Source organism: Squalius cephalus, assembly GCF_949319135.1.
Source record: "Squalius cephalus genome assembly, chromosome: 20".
Taxonomy (NCBI): domain Eukaryota; kingdom Metazoa; phylum Chordata; class Actinopteri; order Cypriniformes; family Leuciscidae; genus Squalius; species Squalius cephalus.
Genome location: NC_137141.1, coordinates 32,456,968 through 32,480,647, shown reverse-complemented (window position 1 = coordinate 32,480,647; position 23,680 = coordinate 32,456,968). Strand labels below are relative to the sequence as shown.

General features: G+C 38.6%; 1 protein-coding gene across 6 annotated transcripts in view; it reads left to right on the top strand.

The window, feature by feature from the left end:
- The window catches only part of daam2 (dishevelled associated activator of morphogenesis 2), a 108,751-nt gene that overhangs the window by 25,307 nt on the left and 59,764 nt on the right, over nucleotides 1–23,680 (top strand). For all 6 annotated transcript variants that reach the window (XM_079852528.1, XM_079852530.1, XM_079852532.1 and 3 more), the window contains exons 2-3: nucleotides 4,136–4,366; nucleotides 14,131–14,220. In XM_079852528.1, coding sequence (XP_079708654.1) covers nucleotides 4,199–4,366; nucleotides 14,131–14,220 — 258 coding nt within the window. In that variant the 5' untranslated portion in view covers nucleotides 4,136–4,198. The remainder of the gene's footprint in view (nucleotides 1–4,135; nucleotides 4,367–14,130; nucleotides 14,221–23,680) is intronic.

The window sequence follows — 23,680 nt, the reverse complement described above, 5'->3', positions numbered from 1 at the left end:
AGGAGTGATGGCGCGGGCACCTTATGAAGCATTGGTGATGCAGCGGCTCAAGAGGAGGCGTCAGCGTGATCAGGCAACTAGTTGCTGTGTTTCTATATGGGCTTCAGACAAATGTCACATTTAGGGTCTTTTCCCAGAGTGTCAGCTACAGACAGCGTTGAGTGAACCTATGAAAGGGAACCTTCTTTCAATGTAAATATAGGGGATTTTTTTTTAGTATATGGCAAATGAAAAGCATAAGTCTGATCGCTTGTAAAAAGTTATAGTACTATATACTCTGGTATTTGAGGTATCATTTGTGTCTGTAGCATAAATGGTGTAGGATAAGATATACCAAAGTTTAATACTTAGATTGAAGGTACTAATCGAAGTATGAACAAAAATAATAGTGATGTTACCTAAGCATATATCAATAATGGTCCCAATAATAAGTAACTGTCCTGGTCTATGAAAAAAAAAAAAAGTTTTGATTGCACAATTGTTAAGGCACGCCAGTTTAAATAGTTATTTCACTAACTAATTTTAGTTGAGTAGGAATATGGATGTTTAGTTTATTGGTATGTTATTGAGAGGAACAGTTGAAAAAGGAAAAGGGAAGATTTGTGATCTGCCTGAAAAGAATCTGCCTGAGACCGATGCTGCTGATCACACAAGCAAGAAAAAATAATGCAGGAGATAGAAACCAGTGGAGCAGTGTGTGTGAGAGGGATACGCTCCTCCTCCTCTCCTCCACTGACCTACTTCCAGCAGCACACAGATGATGTGGATGTAGTCATGAGCTGAATGAGAAATGCCAACACCCCCCCAACCTCATCTCCGTCTGACTCTTTCCCTATCCCTCTTTATACAACACTGCTCGAATAGTTTACCCATCATGCCCTACCTTGTGGCATAATGCATGAGACACAACGTGAACATTATTATGCGACTGCTGCTAGAGATGGTATGAGGAGGAGAAAGACTACTCTTTGAATAATGAATGGGGGAAAAAAGCATTGTTTAACATGGAGGCTGTAGAAATGGAAGTCTTGTCTTTCATTTGCAAGAGCCAGTCTCCTTTTTTCTTTTGTGAGCTGCCGTTCTACTGCATATGTAGGCAGCATCTCATCTGTAATTGAACCTCATAATGCAAATTATTCGTTTTTTCTTGCTGCACAAATATCCCTCCTCACTATCCTCATGAGCATCTGAGACTTGACATCACACTAAATTATTAAAGTTTGGTCCTAAATTTATCTCTGTGTTAAAGATAAAAGTTGTGTTTGTCTTTGCTGCGTTTATATATTCAGAATGTTGTTGCTTTATTAAGAAAAGGGTTCATATCTTTAAAGGACATTGGCAGTACCACTAGATGTTTAACATGTTTAGAGACTGATATTCAGTCTGTGCTTCCTTTAATGTATGCAGATGAAAGCCTTTGCTGCTGTTCTATAACTGCAGTAAAATAAGCATTTATTTGAGAGCTGTACAAGCAAACTGCATGAAGAATTTATGTATAAGCTATACAAAAATAACTTTATGGTTATGCAGTGATGTGATTTTCCATTTAAAACTGATGATACATTATTGATGGGCTTTTTTAAGGGAGCTTGATATACTTCCTAGGGATGGAAATCATAAGGAATTTAATGATTTTAGATCTGATTTTACATTAAAGTTCCGGTTCCTTAATAATTACTTTAACAAGTGTGATCAGTTTGATTTGTCTTGTTCACTGATTCATTAAAAAAACATGTTATGTTTGTTTGTTGTTGTACACTGAAACAAAAACAATAAGTAAATGTACTGAATTTTTCTTTGGCAAGTTTTTGCACAAATGTCACAAAATGGCAAGTTACTAATCCTAACAACAAAAGCAATGGAAAACAGTGAAAAATCAACCTCATTAATTATTCAAGGCCCAGTGCATGATGGGAGCACCAGTATCAGAAAAGTTGAGTAAATTTTTTTTTTTTCATTTCTACACGCTTGAATTGAGTACTAGAATTTACTTCTTTATTTAAATTTTTGCCTGAGCTAAGTTTTTCATGTAAATTACATTTTTTTTTTTTTTTCTGTAGTATTTACTTCACCACAAAATCATTTTTATCAGTGTGTAACCAGTGGCAGTCTAGAAGATGAGATTTTAATTGTTTCATTTATTTAGCGGCTACTAGTCTTTCTTTAAGTCCTTCTCTCTCATCACATTCAAGCTACGAACTTAACTAAAACACAAACAAAAAAACATACAGTATATATTTTTTTCCATGTTACCTTATTTCGCTGTGGTACTTTAGATACAAAGTAGGAAACACTATCTGAGTATACAAGTAGGATTAGTAGTATTCATATTAATAGTATTTTGTTCTGTCTGCATCAACCTGCTTTGGTTTACATGGTTTTTAGCCAATTTGGGCTGGTCTAGACGGTTGATCTGGTTTCAACCTGGCCGATCATCTTGGACAAGCTAGTTAGAGCTATTAGATTATGTCACACCGGTTTGGTTTTTGCAGCAGGGCCTAGACTTGCACCTGTCTTTTAGGTTTTGAGAAATAATCTGAAATAAACAAGACTGACACTTTTATTTCCTTGTCACATTTTTTTGGTAAGCTTAATGGAAACCACTACCATTCTGAATATGGTGGACGTACTTGTGAGAACAGTGAGTCTAAGAACGTTGGGCTTGTTTCCCTCTTGTGTTTTCTCCGTTCCGGTGAGTGTGATGGGTACGGCCGCCTCTTATGGCAATTACTCATGCTCTCCCTTGCTTTCCCTCTCTTTTGCCATTGGCGATCATTGTAGCCTGGAAACAGAGAGGTCTTTGTAGCGCCCTGGGGGTTATGCCAGCACATCCAGAGAGGTGCCAGGAGGTTCCATTCTCTGTGCCCACACGGACCGAAGAAGCGTTGGAGAGGGATGAGAGTTGTTGCTTTTCAGAGTCCCAGCTCCTTTATGGCCACTCCACACAGCTGAAGGGTTTTAGCCTCTAGAACAGCTTCAGTCTTTCATTGATGTTCCCATTCTGATGTTGAGCAATTAAAGCTGCCGGACTGCTGTGAAACTGCTTTAGATTCAATATCAGTGACATACATTAATGGAGGGAAGAACATATCGGGCAGTACGGAGGTCTGTTCTAACCTCTCAACATGCTTGAGAGTTGTTTTTGGGTTCCATTTCTATGGTTGAACTCTGGACACATTTATTCAGTTTCTTGATGTTTGTCTTAATATTTTTTCAATGCATTTAAACAATTTGGTTTGTGGTATCCAGGGCTTAACATTAACCTTTTTTGCTCACCAGCCACTGTGGCTAGTTGTTTTCCAAAGTTACTAGCCACTCAGCATTTTCACTGGTCACAAATTTGACATCGATACCATGGGAGGAAAACTGCCATATAGGTATTTTTAATATTATCTCATCATTTGGCAGCAGGTTTATTAGGCTGCTGTCCCTTTAAGACCTGACGCACATCCATTACACTGTTACACATGCATTTTCTTTCTCAACTGTTTACGTTCACTTAAAACATAACTGTGTTTACGTGAATACTCTGCAAGATCAGCATTTTGTCATTGTTTTGTGTATTTTTTACTGTTTAAGTGCAATACGCAATGAAAACAAACTCTATTTAGTACTAAGAGGTGGCACTTTGGGTGTGAGCACAAAATCTGCAGGAATGAGTAAACTAATGTGAAATATGCACAATCCCACGCTGAAATTCAAGCCCTGTAACACCAGCAATATTCATGTGGAGCAAATAAAACGAGTTGAGTGAGGGGAGGCGGGTTTGTGTGTAACTCGCTGTCGGAGAGATTAGAGAGAACGCACTGTGTATCCTGCGGAAGAGTTTCAGATATTTCAGTATCGAAAAATCTACATTTCTACACAAACACTACATTGCACTAGTTAATTATTTCAGATGCCTTTTTAAAAGACAACAATTGTAAAATGTATATATTATGTATAAAATTCAAGCCGCTAAATTGGCTAGCAGGAGTGACTGCGTTACATGCCATCGGCTAGTAAGAGTGACTGCGTTATACATATGGTACTGTATATGATAACGGGTATTTCATGTAAGTTTAGCTACCTTAACATGTAGTCGTTTTGTGTGGTCCTAATTAAATCCTGATCGTCTTTTTTTTCTCTCTTTCAGATCATGCCCCATAGATAGCGGACTCTTGGCTCTCTGGTTGTCGGCTCCTCCTGATTGGAGAGGATGCCTCCCCGGAAGCGCACGCGGCCCGCCCTGGGCTTTCTGTGCTGCTTCAGTAGCAGCGAACCTCCTGAGATCAACCTGAAAGACAGTGTCCCGCTGCAGCTGCTGGAGTTCAGTGCACCCATGCCCCCAGAGGAAGAACTGCATGCCCGCTTCTCTGAATTAGTGGTTAGTATCTGCTGGCTAGTCTGCTGGTCGTGGTTTTTGCCATGAAATCTGTTTAATTTACTTCTAGATTCATTCAAGGAATCCATAATGCAACACATAAGTGGAAAATTTGATAGGCTAACAGGGCGCAATCTGTCTCTCAGTGACTTTGCATTGTTTCCTAAAATTTATGATCAGCTTTTTTGCAAGTGTTCCAAACTGATGTTAGAAATTGATGCTGACTTGTATTATTGAGGTTCGGGCAATCTTACAAGTTCAGTGAAGCAAATTCAATACTGATTTCCGCTGCTGCCAAACAACAGTGGTTTGGAGCATCTCGAATAATACAGTTTGATGAACAAAGTAGGGCATGTAATCTTTAAATGACTTAAACATCCAGTTATAGGGATACTTCACCCTGAAATGAAAATGAAGTCATAATTTACTCACCCTGGTGTTGTTCTAATACTGCATGCCCTCCTTTCTTTTATGGACCACAAAAGGAGAATTTCAAAAAAATGTCCCACTGCAAGAATAATTAATTTTCTTTTTCTGTCTGTCTCTCTTTTTCTGTCTGGTTCTTTTTCTGTCTGTCTCTCTGTCTTTCTCCACCCTGTATTTGAGCTAAAAACAGATTGTGGAAAGGGAAAAAATGAATAAATAAAGCAGCTCATCATTTGGAGTCAAAACATGCCCAACATATGGGAGCTGTTAGGTAAATGACAGCAGCCTCATGCTTGATACAGAAAGAAAAAAATATAATATAATATCATTGGTTTTACTGAAAACAAAAACGCAGACTGCTGCCATACACTGTTCTTTCACTATGGATTAGCCCTATCCATTTAAACAAACAAATAAACAAACAGGCCCTGCTCTGCCAGACATTTTAATGGCACCACATGTGGAGCAAGACTTGTCCATGTTCTCCAAAGACCAAACAAATACCTAAGTGACAGTGTTTTCAAAATATGAGAAATATGTCACATAATGCACTTGTTGCAATAATTTGATAAAACTTCTCTCACAGGAAGCTGGAAGAAACCTGACAGAACTGGGTCACTGTTGACAGGATTAACAGTTTTTTGGAATATGATATGAGTTTGAAACATGAACAGAGGCTCCGCTCTGGGATGAAGTTGTGCACTTGTGCACAGACGTGAATGTATTTTGGTTTATATTTAATATATATAAATCTGTAGGTTTGCTGATTGGTGGTAATAGTAAATAGGCAGTGGATATTTACACCGAGTGCAAATAGAGTTAGATGCTATTTACAATAAAGTGAAAATAACAGTATTATCTTTGCACTAAGTGTAAATAGTAGTTAAGTGCTGTTTACACCACGTAAATAGAGGCAGATACTGTTTGCACATCAGTGTATTAAAGCCCTCCCCTACACCTACGCCTAACTCTACCTGTTAAACACTTTATTCCCGCTACTAAATACCCATTAGGCAATTTATTTCCACTTTTCAAAAATATTTATCAACTTAATCTCCATGCCACTGCTATCAGCAGGATTTCTTTTGTAAGTTTGTCTGGCTCAGTCAGACAATGGGGGGCGGAGTTAGTGTAAAAAGTTATTTTTTGAATTTCAATCATTATTTCAGATGTTCGTTCTATTTAATTAATTTAATTACTGACAAAAAAACAACAACATCTCTTCCACCCCATAACATTAATGTAGGCCTTGTGCAAAACAAGAACACAAAAACAAACAATTTTTTTTTTGCTTTTTAAAGTAAAGTTCCCCAACACAAACACCTTCCTTTCCATAACTTCTGCATGTTAAGATATGTTTACTAGTCAACTTAAAGGGATGGTTCGGAGTAAAATCAACCTAGGGTCCTTTGCACCATGACCTCGAGCCAAACACCCCCCAGAAGCCTTTTTTCCGTTGGTTGAACATTATTAAAGTTAGAGCTTATTTAGAGATATCAGCCGGATGGCTTAGTGCAGGCGCTAACGGATCCAAGGATGTATCTCGTAAATTACGCCATTAATAATGCCCAGAATGGTACCAAACTTCTACAGTAGTACAGATAGGTTCTGTACTCATAAAACAAGGCATTGGAAAGTTTGTAAGTACATCAGGAGTTTATTTAAATAGCACTTGCCTGACTGCTAACCCGGACGTCAACGTCACTTCAGTGGTTTGGGAAAAGCACGTAAAAGTCCTGGCAGAAAGCGATGCATAATGATGTAGTGTAACGACAAATTATTATTTTTTCCGAAGTGTTAACAACTTGGTGTTAACTAATAATTGTTGCAAACTGGTATTACCAACAAAATAATACCGGTAGTGCATTCCTGGAACTGTGCGTCGTTACACTACATCCTTATGCATGTACTTACAAACTTTCCAATGCCTCGTACAGAACCTATTTGTACTACTGTAGAAGTTTGGTACCATTCTGGGCATTATTAATGGGGTAATTTACGAGATACATCATAGGATCCATTAGCGCCTGCACTAAGCCATTCGGCTGATATCTCTAAATAAGCTCTAACTTGAATAATGTTCAACCAAGGGAAAAAAGGCTTCTGGGGGGGTGGTTGACTCGAGGTCATGGTGCAAAGGACACTAGGTGAACCATCCCTCTAAAGCTGCAACACAAACCTTTTGCCTCTCTATCGCCATCTCTGTTTGAAACATAAAATTGCAAGTTGCTTGGAGAGTTATTTTTACACGGGTTGTGCTTTGACACTGCTCCGCTGTGCGATGAATGTGTGATCAACACAACAGAGAGGATCTGTCATTGTACATCAACATGAGAATAAGAAGTAAAACCTATGACTTAGTAACATATCTGCTTTCTTTGTTCGGACCAAATGAATATGGAAATGATTTTTTGTTTGTTTTTTAAATCTAAGGATTGCTCAGTCATATTAATCCCTTCAGATCTCAGAGTTGTAGCCACCTCTGAAAAGCCATGCCGATATTTACCGTATTCTCATTTCAGCACGGGCTCTGTCACTTTCCCTTTTTGACTGCATGCTCTTAGCAGTTTGAGGTTTCAGGGAAACAGGTGATTCCCCAGATATTGACTTTTGTAAATTAAAAGCAGCCATCTAGATGATACATTTTAAATTCTAAGCAACTGCATCCTCAGTATATGCCATATCATAGCCGGGTCGTCTTCTTTCTGTATAAGGAATTGTTGTTATGAAATAAACTCAAACTAACATTTCCCGTGAAATCGGACCCGACTGCTCAAATTATAAATCAATTTTATAAGCTTACCGTGTGAATCAGGGTATAAGAAAGGGAGACAGTTTTGAACAATGATCACTGTTTCTCTAAACAGATTTTTTTTTTTTTTTTTTTTTTTAACCAAAAAAGTTACATACTGCAGCTAAATAGCAAACATGGCTGACTTGTATATCTGTTGTCTATTTTCACAATAGCTCTCTAATCTGAGGATTTGAGAGCCATTTGCTGCAGAATCAGGTTTGAAAAGAAGAAAATCTTCCAACTGTTAATTGTCTCTGACTGCACACATGCCTATAGAGTAAACGTGTAAGCAACCCTTCCATGCCGATATGAGCTGTAAGCGAGACTGGAGTAATTAGCTCCTTCTGATTGATTGTTTCATGATGGTGATAGATCATACGACAGGCTTGAGTGGAAGCAATCAATCAGCAACTCGTGCAACACAAAACCTCACATCAGTTTGCAGTTGTGTGTCTTTTGTAATATAGTTTTTTCTTGACACGTGGCTGTGTGCGTTCAGAAAAATGTGATAATGATCATGTTTTAGACTTCAGTAAATGGCTCACACATTTGATACAACAGCCTCTTTGCAAACACGTGGAATTTATCAGAAAGTTGTATGTTGTGGTTGTGGTTGTATCTTGTATCTGTTTGTGTGGTGGTTGTCACTGGCACATTGTCTTGTGTTTGAGTGCACTGTGCTTGTGTGCATATATGTGTTTAATCACTCGTGTTTACTGTTAAAAGAAATGGGCATGTGGGCCAGCTGTAGTAATGAGTTTTGTGAGGACATGACACAGGTCGGCTGATCCCTGAGGTGGACTGACATTAAAGCTGAAGGCAGAAATGAGCAGATGCATGAACAGATGAATGAACAGATGAAGTGTGTCCCTGCCATCAGAGAAAAAGAAAAACCTGAGAAGCCACAAAGTTTTGAGGGAGAAAAAAACATGAAACACAAATCAATGCACAGAGAAAGATTATATATGTGTAGTCTGAAGAGTCTGTCAATAACAAGATGCAGTAACTTGATGCATATTAGTTCACTTTCAAATAAAATTTCCTGATAATTTACTCACCCCCATGTCATCCAAGATATCCATGTCTTTCTTTCTTCAGTCAAAAAGAAATGAAGGTTTTTGAGGAAAACATTCCAGGATTTTTCTCCATATAATGGACTTCAATGGCAACCAATGGTTTGAAGGTTCAAATGTCCGTCTCAATGCAGCTTCAAAGTCTCTACACGATCCCAGCAGAGAAATAAGGGTCTTCTCTAGCGAAACAATCGGTCATTTTCTATAAAATGTAAATTGTGTAAACAATAATATACTTTTTAACTACAAATGCTCGTCTTGTACTATCTCTGAGATGCGCCACGCATTACGTCATCACGTCGGAAAGGTCAATAAAAAAAAAAAAAACGAATAATAAATTAAAACAAAGATGTCGGACCATTTTGTCATTGGAGGAGAAAATGAGAGGGAGTTTTTTGCCCTTCCCAACCTTTTTGAACCGGAGTACACAGACAAATAACTTAGACAGATGACATGACGCGTGACCTTTCCAACGTGATGACACAATACGTGGCGTATCTCAGAGATACAGTGCTATGCATAAGTTTAGACACCCATGCTAAAGTTGACTAAAAAGAGGAATAAAAAAATCATCTTTTGGAAATTGAACTTAATGCCTTAATTAAAAAAATTAGGAAAAATCCAACCTTTAAGGACACCAATTTTCTTTGTGAATGAATAATGTATCGTAAATAAATAAATGTTCTTCCTTAAAATACAGGGTGCATAAGTCTGGACACCCCTATGTTAAATTCCCATAGAGGCAGGCAGATTTTTATTTTTAAAGGCCAGTTACTTCATGGATCCAGGATACTATGCATCCTGATAAAGTTCCCTTGGCCTTTGGATTTAAAATAGCCCCACATCATCACATAGCCTTCACCATACCTAGAGATCGGCATGGAGTACTTTCCATAAGATAATCTCGCAATGCAAATCAAACCAGCTATTAGGCTAACTGAAATAAAACCATGCCAGGCCAAGGGAACTTTATCAGGATGCATAGTATCCTGGATCCATGAAGTAACTGGCCTTTAAAAATAAAAATCTGCCTGCCTCTATGGGAATTTAACATAGGGGTGTCCAGACTTATGCACCCTGTATTTTAAGGAAGAACATTTATTTATTTACGATACATTATTCATTCACAAAGTAAATTGGTGTCCTTAAAGGTTGGATTTTTCCCAATTTTTTTAATAAGGCATTAAGTTCAATTTCCAAAAGATGATTTTTTATTCCTCTTTTTAGTCAACTTTAGCATGGGTGTCTAAACGTATGCATAGCACTGTAGTACACGACGGGCATTTGTGGTTAAAAAGTAAATAATTTTTATTTTTCTTTAGAAAATGGCCGATCGTTTCGCTAGATAAGACCCTTATTTCTCGGCTGGGATCGTGTCGAGACTTTGAAGCTGCATTGAGACTGACATTTGAACCTTCAAACCGTTGGTTGCCATTGAAGTCCATTATATGGAGAAAAATCCTGGAATGTTTTCCTCAAAAACCTTCATTTCTTTTCGACTGAAGAAAGAAAGACATGAACATCTTGGATGACATGAGGGTGAGTAAATTATCAGGACATTTTTATTTGAAAGTTAACTAATCCTTTAATATAGAATTTAACTGATGTGCCGTCACTTAAAGGAGTACTTCATCACTGGTGTAATGGGCTTTCAATAAAACTTGTCTGCCTATGCAATAGAAAGGTGGGGGAAAATGAAATCGGTGCCACCTGACTAGAGAAAACAAAGAAAAATGGCTGTTGTCTTCCCTTGTGCAAAATACTTAGGAAAACTTAAACACCCATAATGCACTGAGCATGATGCCATTCAAGGCCACTCCCACCAGTCTGCTATAGATACGCTTACCAGAGTCAAATACCGCCTTGCTTTAGTAGGAAGTACTTCTTTGCAAACTTTTAGTTATAATGGTGCCAACTTGTATTGTTCCAGGGTGCAAGGATTAAATGAGTAAACGTTTAATGGGAGTGAGTTACTTTCGGTTTCCAGTGAATGATCCAGCATATTGTAGGCAGTGGCTAAAGACTGCAAGGAATCATAAATACAGAGAGAGCGTTATGACGGACAATCTGAAAAACCTCTGTGTTTGTAGTTAACATTTCAAACTGGATGACCACAAAGACAAGTGTTTTATGCCTGTGCCCAACTGTCCTGTTGATAACCCTCTGTTGATCCGACTGTCCGTGGGCAGAGAAACAAAAATGCGGAAGTATAATCTTTAGTTTGCACGAAAGCCAGGTCTTTTGTCAAATAAACATGATTTTCTCGACCCAGGTAACTGAGAACAAGTAGCCGTTGTAACAATACATTAGCGTGTTGAAAATCGTTGAAGTTTCACTTTAAGGCATTCAAGCCACACTTAAAATGCCTGAATGCCCAATCAGATGTGACTTGTTTTGATGCCTTTTTTCAGAACTAACTCTAATTTTACTTATCCATTTTTGCCTTTTGCATTTTTACTTATCCTTATCCATCAAAAAAGTGTTGTATCATTTCGCTTGTCTGTGTTTGTCGTGTTCTAGACAGGCTGTCATTCTGTAGTTTAGTTGTAAGGATTTTTTTGTGTGTGTTATGAGTGTCACTGAATCATCTGGGTTGTTCAAAAACACATTAATAAAACATACCTACTGTGTGCTGCTCAAAGACATGCTTCAGTTAATCCTGCTTTGGTTTTGTTTGGACAAATAGTAATATAATATCACATTTGTGCTTTTTATGACGATGGTCCGAATATCAGCACGATCCCATTACTTGTTGCCACATGCTGCAGGGCGAATCACAGCCGTGCTGGTATTCGGAACAACAGAGCCCTAATTAATATTGTGTAACAAAGTTTGTTGATGAGGGAAGGAGATGGTGGGAACCGTGAATGATCAACGTAAAGTTTAAACAAACAACAAAACGAAAGTAAAGCGGCAGCCCCTCATGGACGACTGACGCATAAAAATCAAGCGTAGCGTCAGTTCTGGCAGGTCACGTTAGTCAAGCTCGCATCAGTGACTCTCAGCTGATACACGTCTACCTATAGGAATATGACACCTATCACTGTATACATATATAAGCTCCTTCAGTATTATCAGCAGCGATCGCGTTTCTCAGGCACTAATTACCCTCCTCCCTCCCCAGCTCCACCTCTCGTCAGTCAGGATTTGGCATTCTGATTCCCCTTGAATCAGAATAAATTCTCAAATCATGTTGTACTTTAAAATCTTGAATTAATGATATCTGCAATACATTCATGTTGGTTATGTTCCGTTTACCCTAAGGGGGGTTATGGCTGCTCTCCCTGCTCTTATCCATGCTAGACTACATGGATGCGCAGGGAGTTCTTGCCTTGAACAGAACCATACCGCCAATCCAAACTGTATGCTAATTGTCAAGTGTATTTAACGATAGTGGTCCTGACAGAAACATAATAAAACACAACATAAACTCCAGGCCTTGTCCTCTTTCAGCCTTGAACTGTCATCACTCCTCCTTTTATCCTTCCGGAGCTCCTCCGTGAGACTCGAGACCGGTGTGGTGTGCTCATCAGCACTCGCGTCATCGGCCTCGCTCCATTCCCACAGCTCTCGGCCCCACCCTGCATGCCACTAGTTAATTTCTTAAATAAACAGCCTTTGCTGATGCCTGATTAGTCAGACAGTTTTTTTTTTTTTTTTCTAATAAATAATGTGTGAAGATTACAGATCATGGCATAATAACGGCACAGCCCTTTCCCTCCTTTCGGCTGCCTAGCCTTCCTGGAGTGGTGAGGTCAGAGATGTGTTTCTTCCTCATTTCCGTGGCTGAGAGCTCTGGGTGTGGTGGTATCGGCCAATGAGCTTCCTGACTAATGCTGCCACCTCAGTGTCCTCAGTCAACCTTTCTGTCCTCGCATCGTGAATCAGCTGATTAGATCTGGATGAGAAGGGAGTGGGTCAGTAGAGGAAATGTGCGACGAATTAGGTTTGGTTTGTGCTGTCATTGTGAGAGATTGTTTCTGCCAGTTTAGGAACGACTCATTCTTAATGGAGTATTAATTTAGAGGCAAAATTGCATATTATTGAGGACGTTTCAGTTGGAATTACACATTTTTATTGCCCTTAATAGTGTAACCAAAAATACCAAAATCCATCATCACTAACCCTTGTGTTGTCCAAACCCTGAATCACTGATTATTTTTTAATAAAACATAGAAGATATCTTTTGAATTTCCAGAGTGCTCATTTTCATAATGTGGACTGCGGCTGTTGACGTCCTACAAGGACAAAAAAAAAAAAAAAAAAAAACCCTTGACGTAGAAACCCATTCACTGTATTGCTACTCTTCAAAAGCCATATGCTATACTTCGTCATAGCCTGTCATGTAATATAATTATTGTACAGATACAATTATAGTTTTGTTGTCAAAAATGAGACACACATGAAAAAATTAGGTTTAACATCAGGCCTGCTTTTATAGTACATTTTACTCTACGTTTTCATATTTAGACAAACTATTCCTCTAAGTTGTTCTTTCTTCATTTTTTTTGTCTTGCTTTTTTATGATGCATGATGCTCTCTGCTTGGTCACTGCTGGCTGACACAGTTTCCTGTCAGTCCTCTGTGGGCCACATATGACTTCCTTCCATTTTGACCATCTCTAAATGTTTCCCTCATGAAGTCTTTCCTGCACCTCCCTCATTTTAACCCTGCCTTTTTTCCTTGTTCCTTCTCTCACTATTATTGTATGCCCATGGCTCTATAGAGAACTTCCACCATTGTGAATTGAATTGTCAGTTCCTTTTAAACTCAATTCCTGAAACAATCTAGAGTTCTATTGAAAAATGAAATGAATAGAATAATAGAATTAAATGTATCATGTAGTGTATAATTATTAACAATACATCTAAGTTTCAGTATAAATCACCCATAATTGTGATCATATTTAACCTTATATAATTGAATTTATATTATTGAAATAAATTAATAATAAATACATTTCACAGAGTGTTTGGCATGGTAATGGAAATGAGAATGTTGATATGTGCTTGCAGATGCTGAGCTGCAAGCTCATTGGCTACTGATACAGCAGGAACTTTCTCAGCTTGTGCTGCCTTTTACTTCATTAATATGATTAGATATTTTTTTATTCTAATTTAATGACATTCACACACTCAAGGCTATGTGAGTTTCACAGTATTTAAAACTTAACCCAGGGCTCATTGAATTGGAAATAGTTGGAAATCTACGGCAAGTGACATGAGATCTAATCCTGTGGTTTGTTACAATATGTAAAGTTGAGGTCGTTACACGCTTTCTATTTATACACACTCTACACACACACCTGAATGTACTGCAAATACACATGAACTACACTGTTTTATTTTTATGCTGTAATGATTACAACACACACAGTGACAAATTAATGGGGCTGGCATTATATCAATCAACATGCTTTTTAAGATGTATGTGGTTATGTGTGGCTCAGTTGTCATGTCTTTTCCTTTCTTCAGGATGAATTGGATCTCACAGACAAGAACAGGGAAGCCATGTTTGCTTTGCCTGACGAGAAGAAATGGCAGATCTACTGCAGCAAGAAAAAGGTGAGTCCTTCACAATGTAAATCATTTTTCAATCAATCAATGTTTTTAGTAGATGGCTAAAAAGACTAAATGTCTCTGGCTACTATTTTCTTTCGTTAGTCACTGACTAAAGAAAGGTTTAGCATTCTTTGCAAGGAAGTGCTTTATTTTGTCATGGATTCAGAATTGTAAACATTTCATTGTGAGACAAAGCCTTTGAAATGGATGTTGGAAAACTACAGCTTCTTTGAATCCTCCAGCCAAGAAGTCTACCACACTTATCACACACACACACACAGCCTCTCCCTTCCTCCTCTAGACACCATCCTTTTGAAACTCATGTCTGTGGTCAGCCACTTTCAGGATATTACTCCCTTTCTCCCTGATTACAGAGAGAAAGAGAAGACATTGACTGCTTTCAGAAGCCTCAGTGGAATACAGATTTAAATGAATTGGCTTTAGCCATTTCCAGGTTATGTTTTTATGGAAGTGCTATTGTTTTGGAAGGGCCTGCGGAGTGAACGACAACCACTGTAGCTCCGGTCTGGCAATGTGGTCTTCATTGACTGTTACAGTTTAGTTTCCATTGTATCTACAAAGCCTTGTAGAAAGTTTGGATCCATGCTTGCACCTGGAGCTCTGGACACTTGGCCTGGGTTTGGGAGGTGGAATTATTGGTAAAGTGGGATGTGGCTATGTGAGGATTTGTAGTTATTGTAACAAAGTTTCTGGAACAAAGTTGTCAGCAATTGAGGTTCTCTCAATGCTGCTGCGCTCAAAAATGACTTCCTCTCAGAGCTGAAGGTTAGAAGAGGGGAAAGAAATGCTCAAACCAAATCCAGGAAACAGGAACCAGAACCAAGCAACAGACGTCTTGGAAAACAAGTTGTGAGATCAAACAAAAAGCTCATTCATGTCTGCAGTAATGGAGAATTGCCATAGAAGCCCACCACATGGCCTGCTTAAAATGCACAGCAATGTAAATGGAACAAGCAAGGCTATGTGTTTAGAGAAATCACTCGAAAGAGAGACTTGAATGAATCAAGATGGGAGAGAGAAGTTGAAGCTGTTCCTCTGAGGTTCCCTGCACTTAAAAACTATCAAGTAAATATCTGTGCACACTGGAAACAATTCCTTGTGTAATTACAAAAAGTTGCCTAACAAGTTGCTGTATTTTGGCTTACAGTAAATGTACTGTAATACAATTTACAGTATACAGAACAGTAATTTATAACTATTGTATTATACTGTATTGTACTATAATATCTATATTACTGGTAAATATTACTAATTAGAATAAACACTAATAATGATAATATTATATATTATAATTATAGTTAGTGTAGTATATAATTCTATAGTATTGTAATACTATTATAATTAAGAAAAACATTACAAATTCAAAGGCAATCTAAAAAATGTTCTTGTCAAAGCTATTTTTATTCAGTCAATTCATTTAAACAATCAAAAACTCAAAAACATTTAAAAACATTTTAGTACTGTGTTTGTTACTTAGAGCACAATGCATCATCAATTTACAGACATGTGAAAGTATTTTAAGTGTGCAAGAATATATATGAAACAAAAACATGTAAGAGAGGAAAGATTGAGGACTGGGTTAAGAATCATTGTCCTAAGACTGAACTTGACTTATCTTAAAAATTATACAAACTGTAGGGCATATGGGTGGTGGAAAACAGGTCATTGCCCCTTAGTTTGAAGTTTTCCATTCAAACTCCATCATGGACTGAATGAAGCTGTTGACATGTGGGTTAACGATCATCATCTTCCTCTACACCACCCTCCTGGTCTTCCTGCTCACTCCCTGTCTGGCAGTACAACCTGTTCGGACAAGCTCGGACCCCTTACTAATGACCGAAACTGAACAGCAATGGTGAAACTGGTACCAATAGACAAGCTGTCTAACCCCAAATCTCCCATTTACACTGTAAGGGAAACTTCTGTTTTTTTCAAACTGGACATTGTTTTCCCATGTTTTTGTATCTAACGACTAAGTGAAATTGGTCCAGTATTGACTGCATCCACTGCAGTCGTCATTTGAGCCTTTGTGCACCGTCAATGTATGTCTACGCAAAGTGCTTGTTTTTGCCACTGACAGGCTCGGATTGGACAACATTATGAAAAGGATCCCTACAGAGATATACCTTTTTGTTAATCATAAGATCATTTTTGTTTAAACACAAATGGCATTTTATCGCTCTCTTCAAGCCCACCAGACTCCAATGACAAGTACAGTAACTTTACCATCGTAAAACACAATAAAACCCGAGAAAAACAAAATAAAACTCACCAAAACCATCTTGGTTTGTCTTTTCGCTGTTCTAACTCTGGTTTGGTCAAGATAAACCCTTAGATAATTCACTTGTTGAGTTGTATAATAAAAGTGATAAAAGTAACTGGTAATAATGATACCGAACATCCAGAAATCCACCAGCAAGTCTACAGGAACACTAAAATATACTGTAAAATAATCTCTCTCAATCAAAATTACCCAGAATGCCATATAAACTAAGGTATTTTACTGTAATGTGGAAATGTGGTATTGTACTGTAGGTTTTTACAGTACTGTGCTAAATCTACAGTGACATCTAAGGGCGTTTTCACACCTGAAAGTCCGCACCAAGGTCCAAACCAAAGTTCATGTTTTGATACATTGCATACATTCGGTTAGTTTTGGTTTGGTTTCACATTGCAATTATGCGAGCGCACTAAAGAACTTTACATGACGTACTTGCGTCCTGCCATCATCATCTGTGTGGGCTGCATATTGACATTGATTGGTTTGTAAACGGACGTGCGTCTGACGTCAGCGTGTTGTCAATTCGGCGGGTAACTTTGACAAGAATGAATGAACAGACGCATATCATTGCCACTATACTGTTATTATTACGGCATTACTCCCTGCAACACCGACTATACTCAAGGCTAGTTCAAATCCGCCAAATGAACGTCCTCGTTGTGCGAACGTTTTATCGTCGCCGGCAGGACGGAGGACAAATATGTGTGTGTGTGTGTGTGTGCGCATGTGAATCAGCTGGAAGAAACGCTGTGGGCAGGACTGACAGATCTGCACATAAATATTCTTCTTCAGTTGTTTAGGCTTCGCAGGAACCACCGGAAGTTCCTGTAAATGGTCTGAAAGTCCGAACCATACAGAAAATGCTTTCACACTAGAAACGAACCAAACCTTTGTTCAGTTTGATCCGGACTGAGACTACCTCTTTTCGTCTGACCAAATTTCGTCTGTTTGGTCTGGGCCGTGGTCCGGGGGAGGTTTCACAAATGTAATTTTGATTCGGATCAAACTGAAAAGTCCGAAAATCCGGACCAAACAAGGTAGCCGTGAAAGGGCCCTAACTCTAACCCTAACAGTGCAGCCTTAGAAATCACACGGTTTTCACCACCAATATGTCTAATTCTGCTGTTTGTCAAGAGCCCTGTACGTTCACTCATGCCATTCATGCAGATAGCTGATGCACCCTTTAGTTTCTTTATTGCAACACGGTCAGTAAGTCCACTGCTTTCAATGAGAAATATCTCAGTTGCGTATAGGTCACCTTGGTTCCCTGAGTAGGGAACGAGATACTGTGTCAGTAGCTGACGCTTTGGGAACACTATACCATACCACTGTGCCATAATATGAAGTGACTGGCAGTTTATCAGCCTGTGAAAAGTATATTTGCACAGACTGACAAAAAATGAAGAACCAGGAGTTAGATAAACATCCAGATTGTAAATTCTAATAAAAGTATGCGAAAAAGCTCAGACTGCTGCCACACAAATATCTTTCAAAGATGCACACTTAAGCCCTATTCACACTGGAATAGTATTTTCTGGGGACCATGTGTGATTTAGAAATTACCCCCTCTCATCTGAATTTCGTGTGGCGCATTCGCACGGGATAAGCGAAGCCTGTGATTTTACTCGAATTTACTGACTTATCTCCGAGATATGATGTCAATAGGCTATTGCTTGGAAATGTCTTGTTATTATAGGTCTAGCTTTATGATATATCATAAACAGAATAATGTTCTTTACCGCATGCTGCTATACATGCCATCCATCTCCAGCTAATCATTCTTTTTGTTTTTCCTCTTCTGATGGTTTCCATCTTTCTCTTTCTGCAAATTGTTTAGTCATATGGTGTATAGCGATATGATCCATGAGCACCCAAAATACTATCAAAACACTCCAACGCAGCCTCCATTCTTCGCGAAAGATGGATAAAAAAAGCACACAGGAAACAAAAACCTTGAAAAATGATATACGACCCCACCAAATCACAGAGATGCTGATTCGCATGGGACTAATATTATCACAGGACCTCGGTGTTTGGTGAAATATGGTAGGTCATTTGCGGGGGAATTTTTACTTTACAAATTACAGACCTGGCCGATTCACACGGGATTAAGATCAGAGACAACCTCCGCAATTATTACAAATGACTAGAGGTCACCAGGTAATACTAATCCAGTGCGAATAGGGCTTTAGATAACACCTGTGAAGCAGCAACACCTCTAGTAAAGTGTGCTTGCATACCAATACCAGCAGCCGTGCTGCAACCACCATAACAACTAACCAGGCAAAGCCTATACAACCTCTCATTCCCCTCAAAGTGACTCAAAGTGCGGAGGAGAAAAGACTGCAACACAACAACTTTGAAGTGGAAGCAACCTTCGTTATATCCTAGCCTTGGTCCAATAAGATAAAAAAAAAAAGCTCACAGATAAGGCCTGCAAATCTCCAATCTTTTTGAAAGATGTCCGGGCCAATAACAAAATGTTTTTAAGAGTCAGTATTCCTCAGAGGCTAAAACGAGGAACATGTTAAACCTTGTGTATAAGGTAGTCTTCTATAGAAGACTGTACTGTAAAATCTAATTAGTTAACCTTACTTATATAAAAAAAAAAAAAAACATTCAAACTGATTGCCTTAAAAAAAAAAGTGTTTCACAATATGATTATAAAGTCAGTCACAACATTAGTTTTACTGTAGGTTGACTTTAAATATCCTTGACTGGAATTTAACTTGAGAGAAGCAGATCTGGATAAATCATTCTAAAATACAACAAATTATTTTTGCATTGGAAATTAAATCTCTGTATATATTGGCAGGGTAGAAAAGAGGACAACCCATCGAGATTCTGGAAAGATGTTTGTCTAGATCTAAAAAACAAGGCCAATTACTGCGCTGGCTTTGGGACAGGCAGAAGTCTGTTTGCTAATGTGATTTAGCTGGAAGATTCTTGAGAGGCAAACTGTTATTGAAGGAACAGATACTTGTTTGGCCCACAAATATAGTTCTGTTCTCAAGTCACATAACATACTGTTGAGCTTGTGCAGACTGTTTGAATTGTGTCAGAGCTCTGTGTCGGTGTAGCGGATCAAATACACATCGCAAAATTACAACTTCATTAATGCACAATCTCGCTTAACTTATATGTAAGGGATAATGTGTACATCCAGCTGGTTACGTCTGTATTGCAAACGCCTTCATGTTGTGCTTGTTGTTTTTGGAGTAGGCATACCAACACAACATCATTGCCATAGAAACCAATGCAGATATTCCGGAAAACGAAAGAGCGGCATGGACACAGAAATCAGATCTGAACCGTTGCGATAAACAATGTGGACTTCAATTATTTTAGATCAGATTCCAGTAGGATACACAAATAAACGGATTTGGACTGACAGTGTGAACTAAAATGGAACTTAATGAGGTAGAACCTTTATAAGAAATTGTCTGCATAAGCAACTCTCTTCATGCCACACAAATAGAATTGCCATGGTAGAATTGACTTTTCAGTTGATCTCAGTGGTTTTATGTTATTTTGTTGCTAAGCATACAATAAGGCATAGAATGCATAGCCCAAACAAATATTTGGTTAAAGATCATTTTTGTCTAGACTGAACAGTCAAAAATTTCCATCATTATAATTAAATGTAAGTATAGTTATAATCTCCTTGCTCTGGGATCCGACTATAAAGAAATCCGATTCCGATTCAGAGTGAAATCTGTGATTGTCTTATTAATGAAGGATACATATTTTAGTAATACTGAACATTGAATCGATATATTTTCTACCTCCAGGGTTTACCCTTACTTGCAGTGGATATAAAAAGTCTACACACCCCCTTTAAAACAACTGTTTTTTTTTTTGTGATGTGAAAAATGACAAAGATAAATAATATCAGAATGTTTGTACCTTTAATCTATGCAATGACACTAAAAAACAAAATGACACTTTTTTTGAGAAAAAAGATAAAATAAAACTCAAAATAACCCTTTTATAGTCGGGTATGCAGCTGTGTCCAAAACTAATCATCAAGCTCATGTGAAATAGTTCCTGTCTTCACCTGAAGTGAATCTGACATCTTCTTGTTGCATGTGTAACGAAGGCCAGCTAGTAAAGAGTTGTGCGAGTAAACTTCACTCCCCTGTCCTCAACAGGCGCGCTAGTGTCTGACGCTGGAGGCTGCGGTCTTCTTGTTAGCACGTCCGCCTCCCATGCCAGAGACGCCTGTTCAAATCAAGGGGGTAATCCAGTACCGAGAAAGCGTACCTTCCCCGGGGGCCGCCATTGGCTAGCAAGCCATCACCTGCTGTTAGCATTCCATTGACTCCCATTCATTTTGGCGTCACTTTGACAGCGAATAACTTTACATCTGAGGCATTTAAAGACTCTATTTATCCATTGTTTATTTCTAAAGAAACACGACAATATATAAAAGGCTCCATTACCTTGAATCTTACGTTATGGCCCCGTAGAAGCAGTTTTTGTAAAAATAGGCTAACAATTGCGTCATAGGGTGTGTGTGGCGCAGTGGATAAGACACATGCCTTTGGTGTGAGAGACCCGGGTTCGAATCCACTGTGAGACACCAATGTGTCCCTGAGCAAGACACTTAACCCCTAGTTGCTCCTGAGGCGTGCGACCTCTGACACATATAGCAATTGTAAGTCGCTTTGGATAAAAGCGTCAGCTAAATGAATAAATGTAAATGTAAATGTAAATATAGCTGCAAGCAGCAATACGGGGCCAAGCCCTGCAAGGCAGAGCAAGCAACAGCCGCTGTAGCGCAATGCGGAGCCAGAAGAGCAAAACATCAGAAATTTAATGTACATCAAGCACAGTAAGCACATCAATTACAGCAGCACAGCTAGCATTTAAGCACCAACAGCAGTGCAGAGCCGGAAGGAATTTAAATTATTATTTTATACACAATTTCAAAGTCGCCCCACACTGGTCTCGAACCCACGACCACAATGGTTCGGGATTCATGACGCATGGTTGAACCACTTGCGCCACCCAGAGGACATGTTTTACAAAGCTGCAGAGGAGAGGCTTCAGTGTGTGAATGAGCACACAAAATCATGTTAACGAGATTAGCATGCTAAGCTAACTTAATGCTAATATAGCTTATGATGTGGTACATCCAATGCTGGCAAAATAGATATCCTCAGATTCGACATGACGCAAGGAATCGATAGACACCAATTTTATGATTTTGTGACAAACTGTTCACAAGTTACAGCCTCTGAACCAATTATGGGTTGACCTCATTAAGTTTGCGACATCATAACTTTTTTTTTCCAGTATAGCAAAAAAATCGGGGACAGTACTTTTATGCGGCTCAGTCCGAAGATCATTTGAGTACATGTTTGGACAAAATTAGACCAATTTTGAAGGAGGAGTAGCGAAAAAACTGTTTTACATTCACTCCAATATGGCGGCCAGTCACATTGTTGATAAATAACATATGAGATATCGTTGAAATCGGCATAAGCCAAGGAATATATTGACATAAAGAAATCAAATTTCAAGCAATGTTAGCAAAAGTTATAAGCGTTTTTTCAAAAAACAATGATATCTCTGGAACACTAGGTGGCGCTGTGATCAAATTTCTCAGGTACCTTCGGGCCATGCTAATGATGATCCATACCAAATTTGGTGAAGAAATTTCAAATAGTTTAAAAGATATTGCAAATTATGACATCATTCAAAATGGCGGACACGTGGTACATCCCATCATGGCAAAATCGATATCCACGGATTTGTCATGACCCAAGGAATCGATAGACACCAAGTTTATAATTTTCTGACAAACTGTTCATAAGTTATTGGCCAAAATATGCATTTTCCATATCTCATGACCCGTAGGTGGCGCTGTTCCCAACTTTGGCATGGAACCTCAGATCATGCTTCCGATGAAGTGTACCAATTTTCGTTTCGATTGATCAAAGTTTGGCCGAGCTATAGCTTCTGAACCAATTTTGGGTCGACCTCGTTAAGTTTGCGACGTCATAACTTTTGATCAGAGAAGAATAAAAAAAATCGGGGACAGTACTTTTATGCGGCTCAGTCCGAAGATCATTTGAGTACATGTTTGGACAAAATTAGACCAATTTTGAAGGAGGAGTAGCAAAAAAACTGCATACTGTACTTTTCAAAATGGCCACTACTGTAATGGGCGGAGTCTTAATGTAAGATATTGGTTCTAATCAGCATGATGAGATGAATCAGGTGTACTAAGTTTCATTTTTCTAGATCAAAGGGTTCAAAAGTTATAACCATTTCAATGTTGAATTTTTGAACTGCTGGTGGCGCTATAGAGTTGGACCTAGAGACTCAAAAATTGCTACAATTACTTTTCATTACCATCACTACAAGTGTGCCAAATTTCATCATTTTCCTATGTATGGTTCATAGGGCTGCCATAGACTTCAAGAGGAGGAAGAAGAATAATAATAATAATAATAAATATAGCTGCAAGCAGCAATACGGGGCCAAGCCCTGCAAGGCAGAGCAAGCAACAGCCGCTGTAGCGCAATGCGGAGCCAGAAGAGCAAAACATCAGAAATTTAATGTACATCAAGCACAGTAAGCACATCAATTACAGCAGCACAGCTAGCATTTAAGCACCAACAGCAGTGCAGAGCCGGAAGGAATTTAAATTATTATTTTATACACAATTTCAAAGTCGCCCCACACTGGTCTCGAACCCACGACCACAATGGTTCGGGATTCATGACGCATGGTTGAACCACTTGCGCCACCCAGAGGACATGTTTTACAAAGCTGCAGAGGAGAGGCTTCAGTGTGTGAATGAGCACACAAAATCATGTTAACGAGATTAGCATGCTAAGCTAACTTAATGCTAATATAGCTTATGATGTGGTACATCCAATGCTGGCAAAATAGATATCCTCAGATTCGACATGACGCAAGGAATCGATAGACACCAATTTTATGATTTTGTGACAAACTGTTCACAAGTTACAGCCTCTGAACCAATTATGGGTTGACCTCATTAAGTTTGCGACATCATAACTTTTTTTTTCCAGTATAGCAAAAAAATCGGGGACAGTACTTTTATGCGGCTCAGTCCGAAGATCATTTGAGTACATGTTTGGACAAAATTAGACCAATTTTGAAGGAGGAGTAGCGAAAAAACTGTTT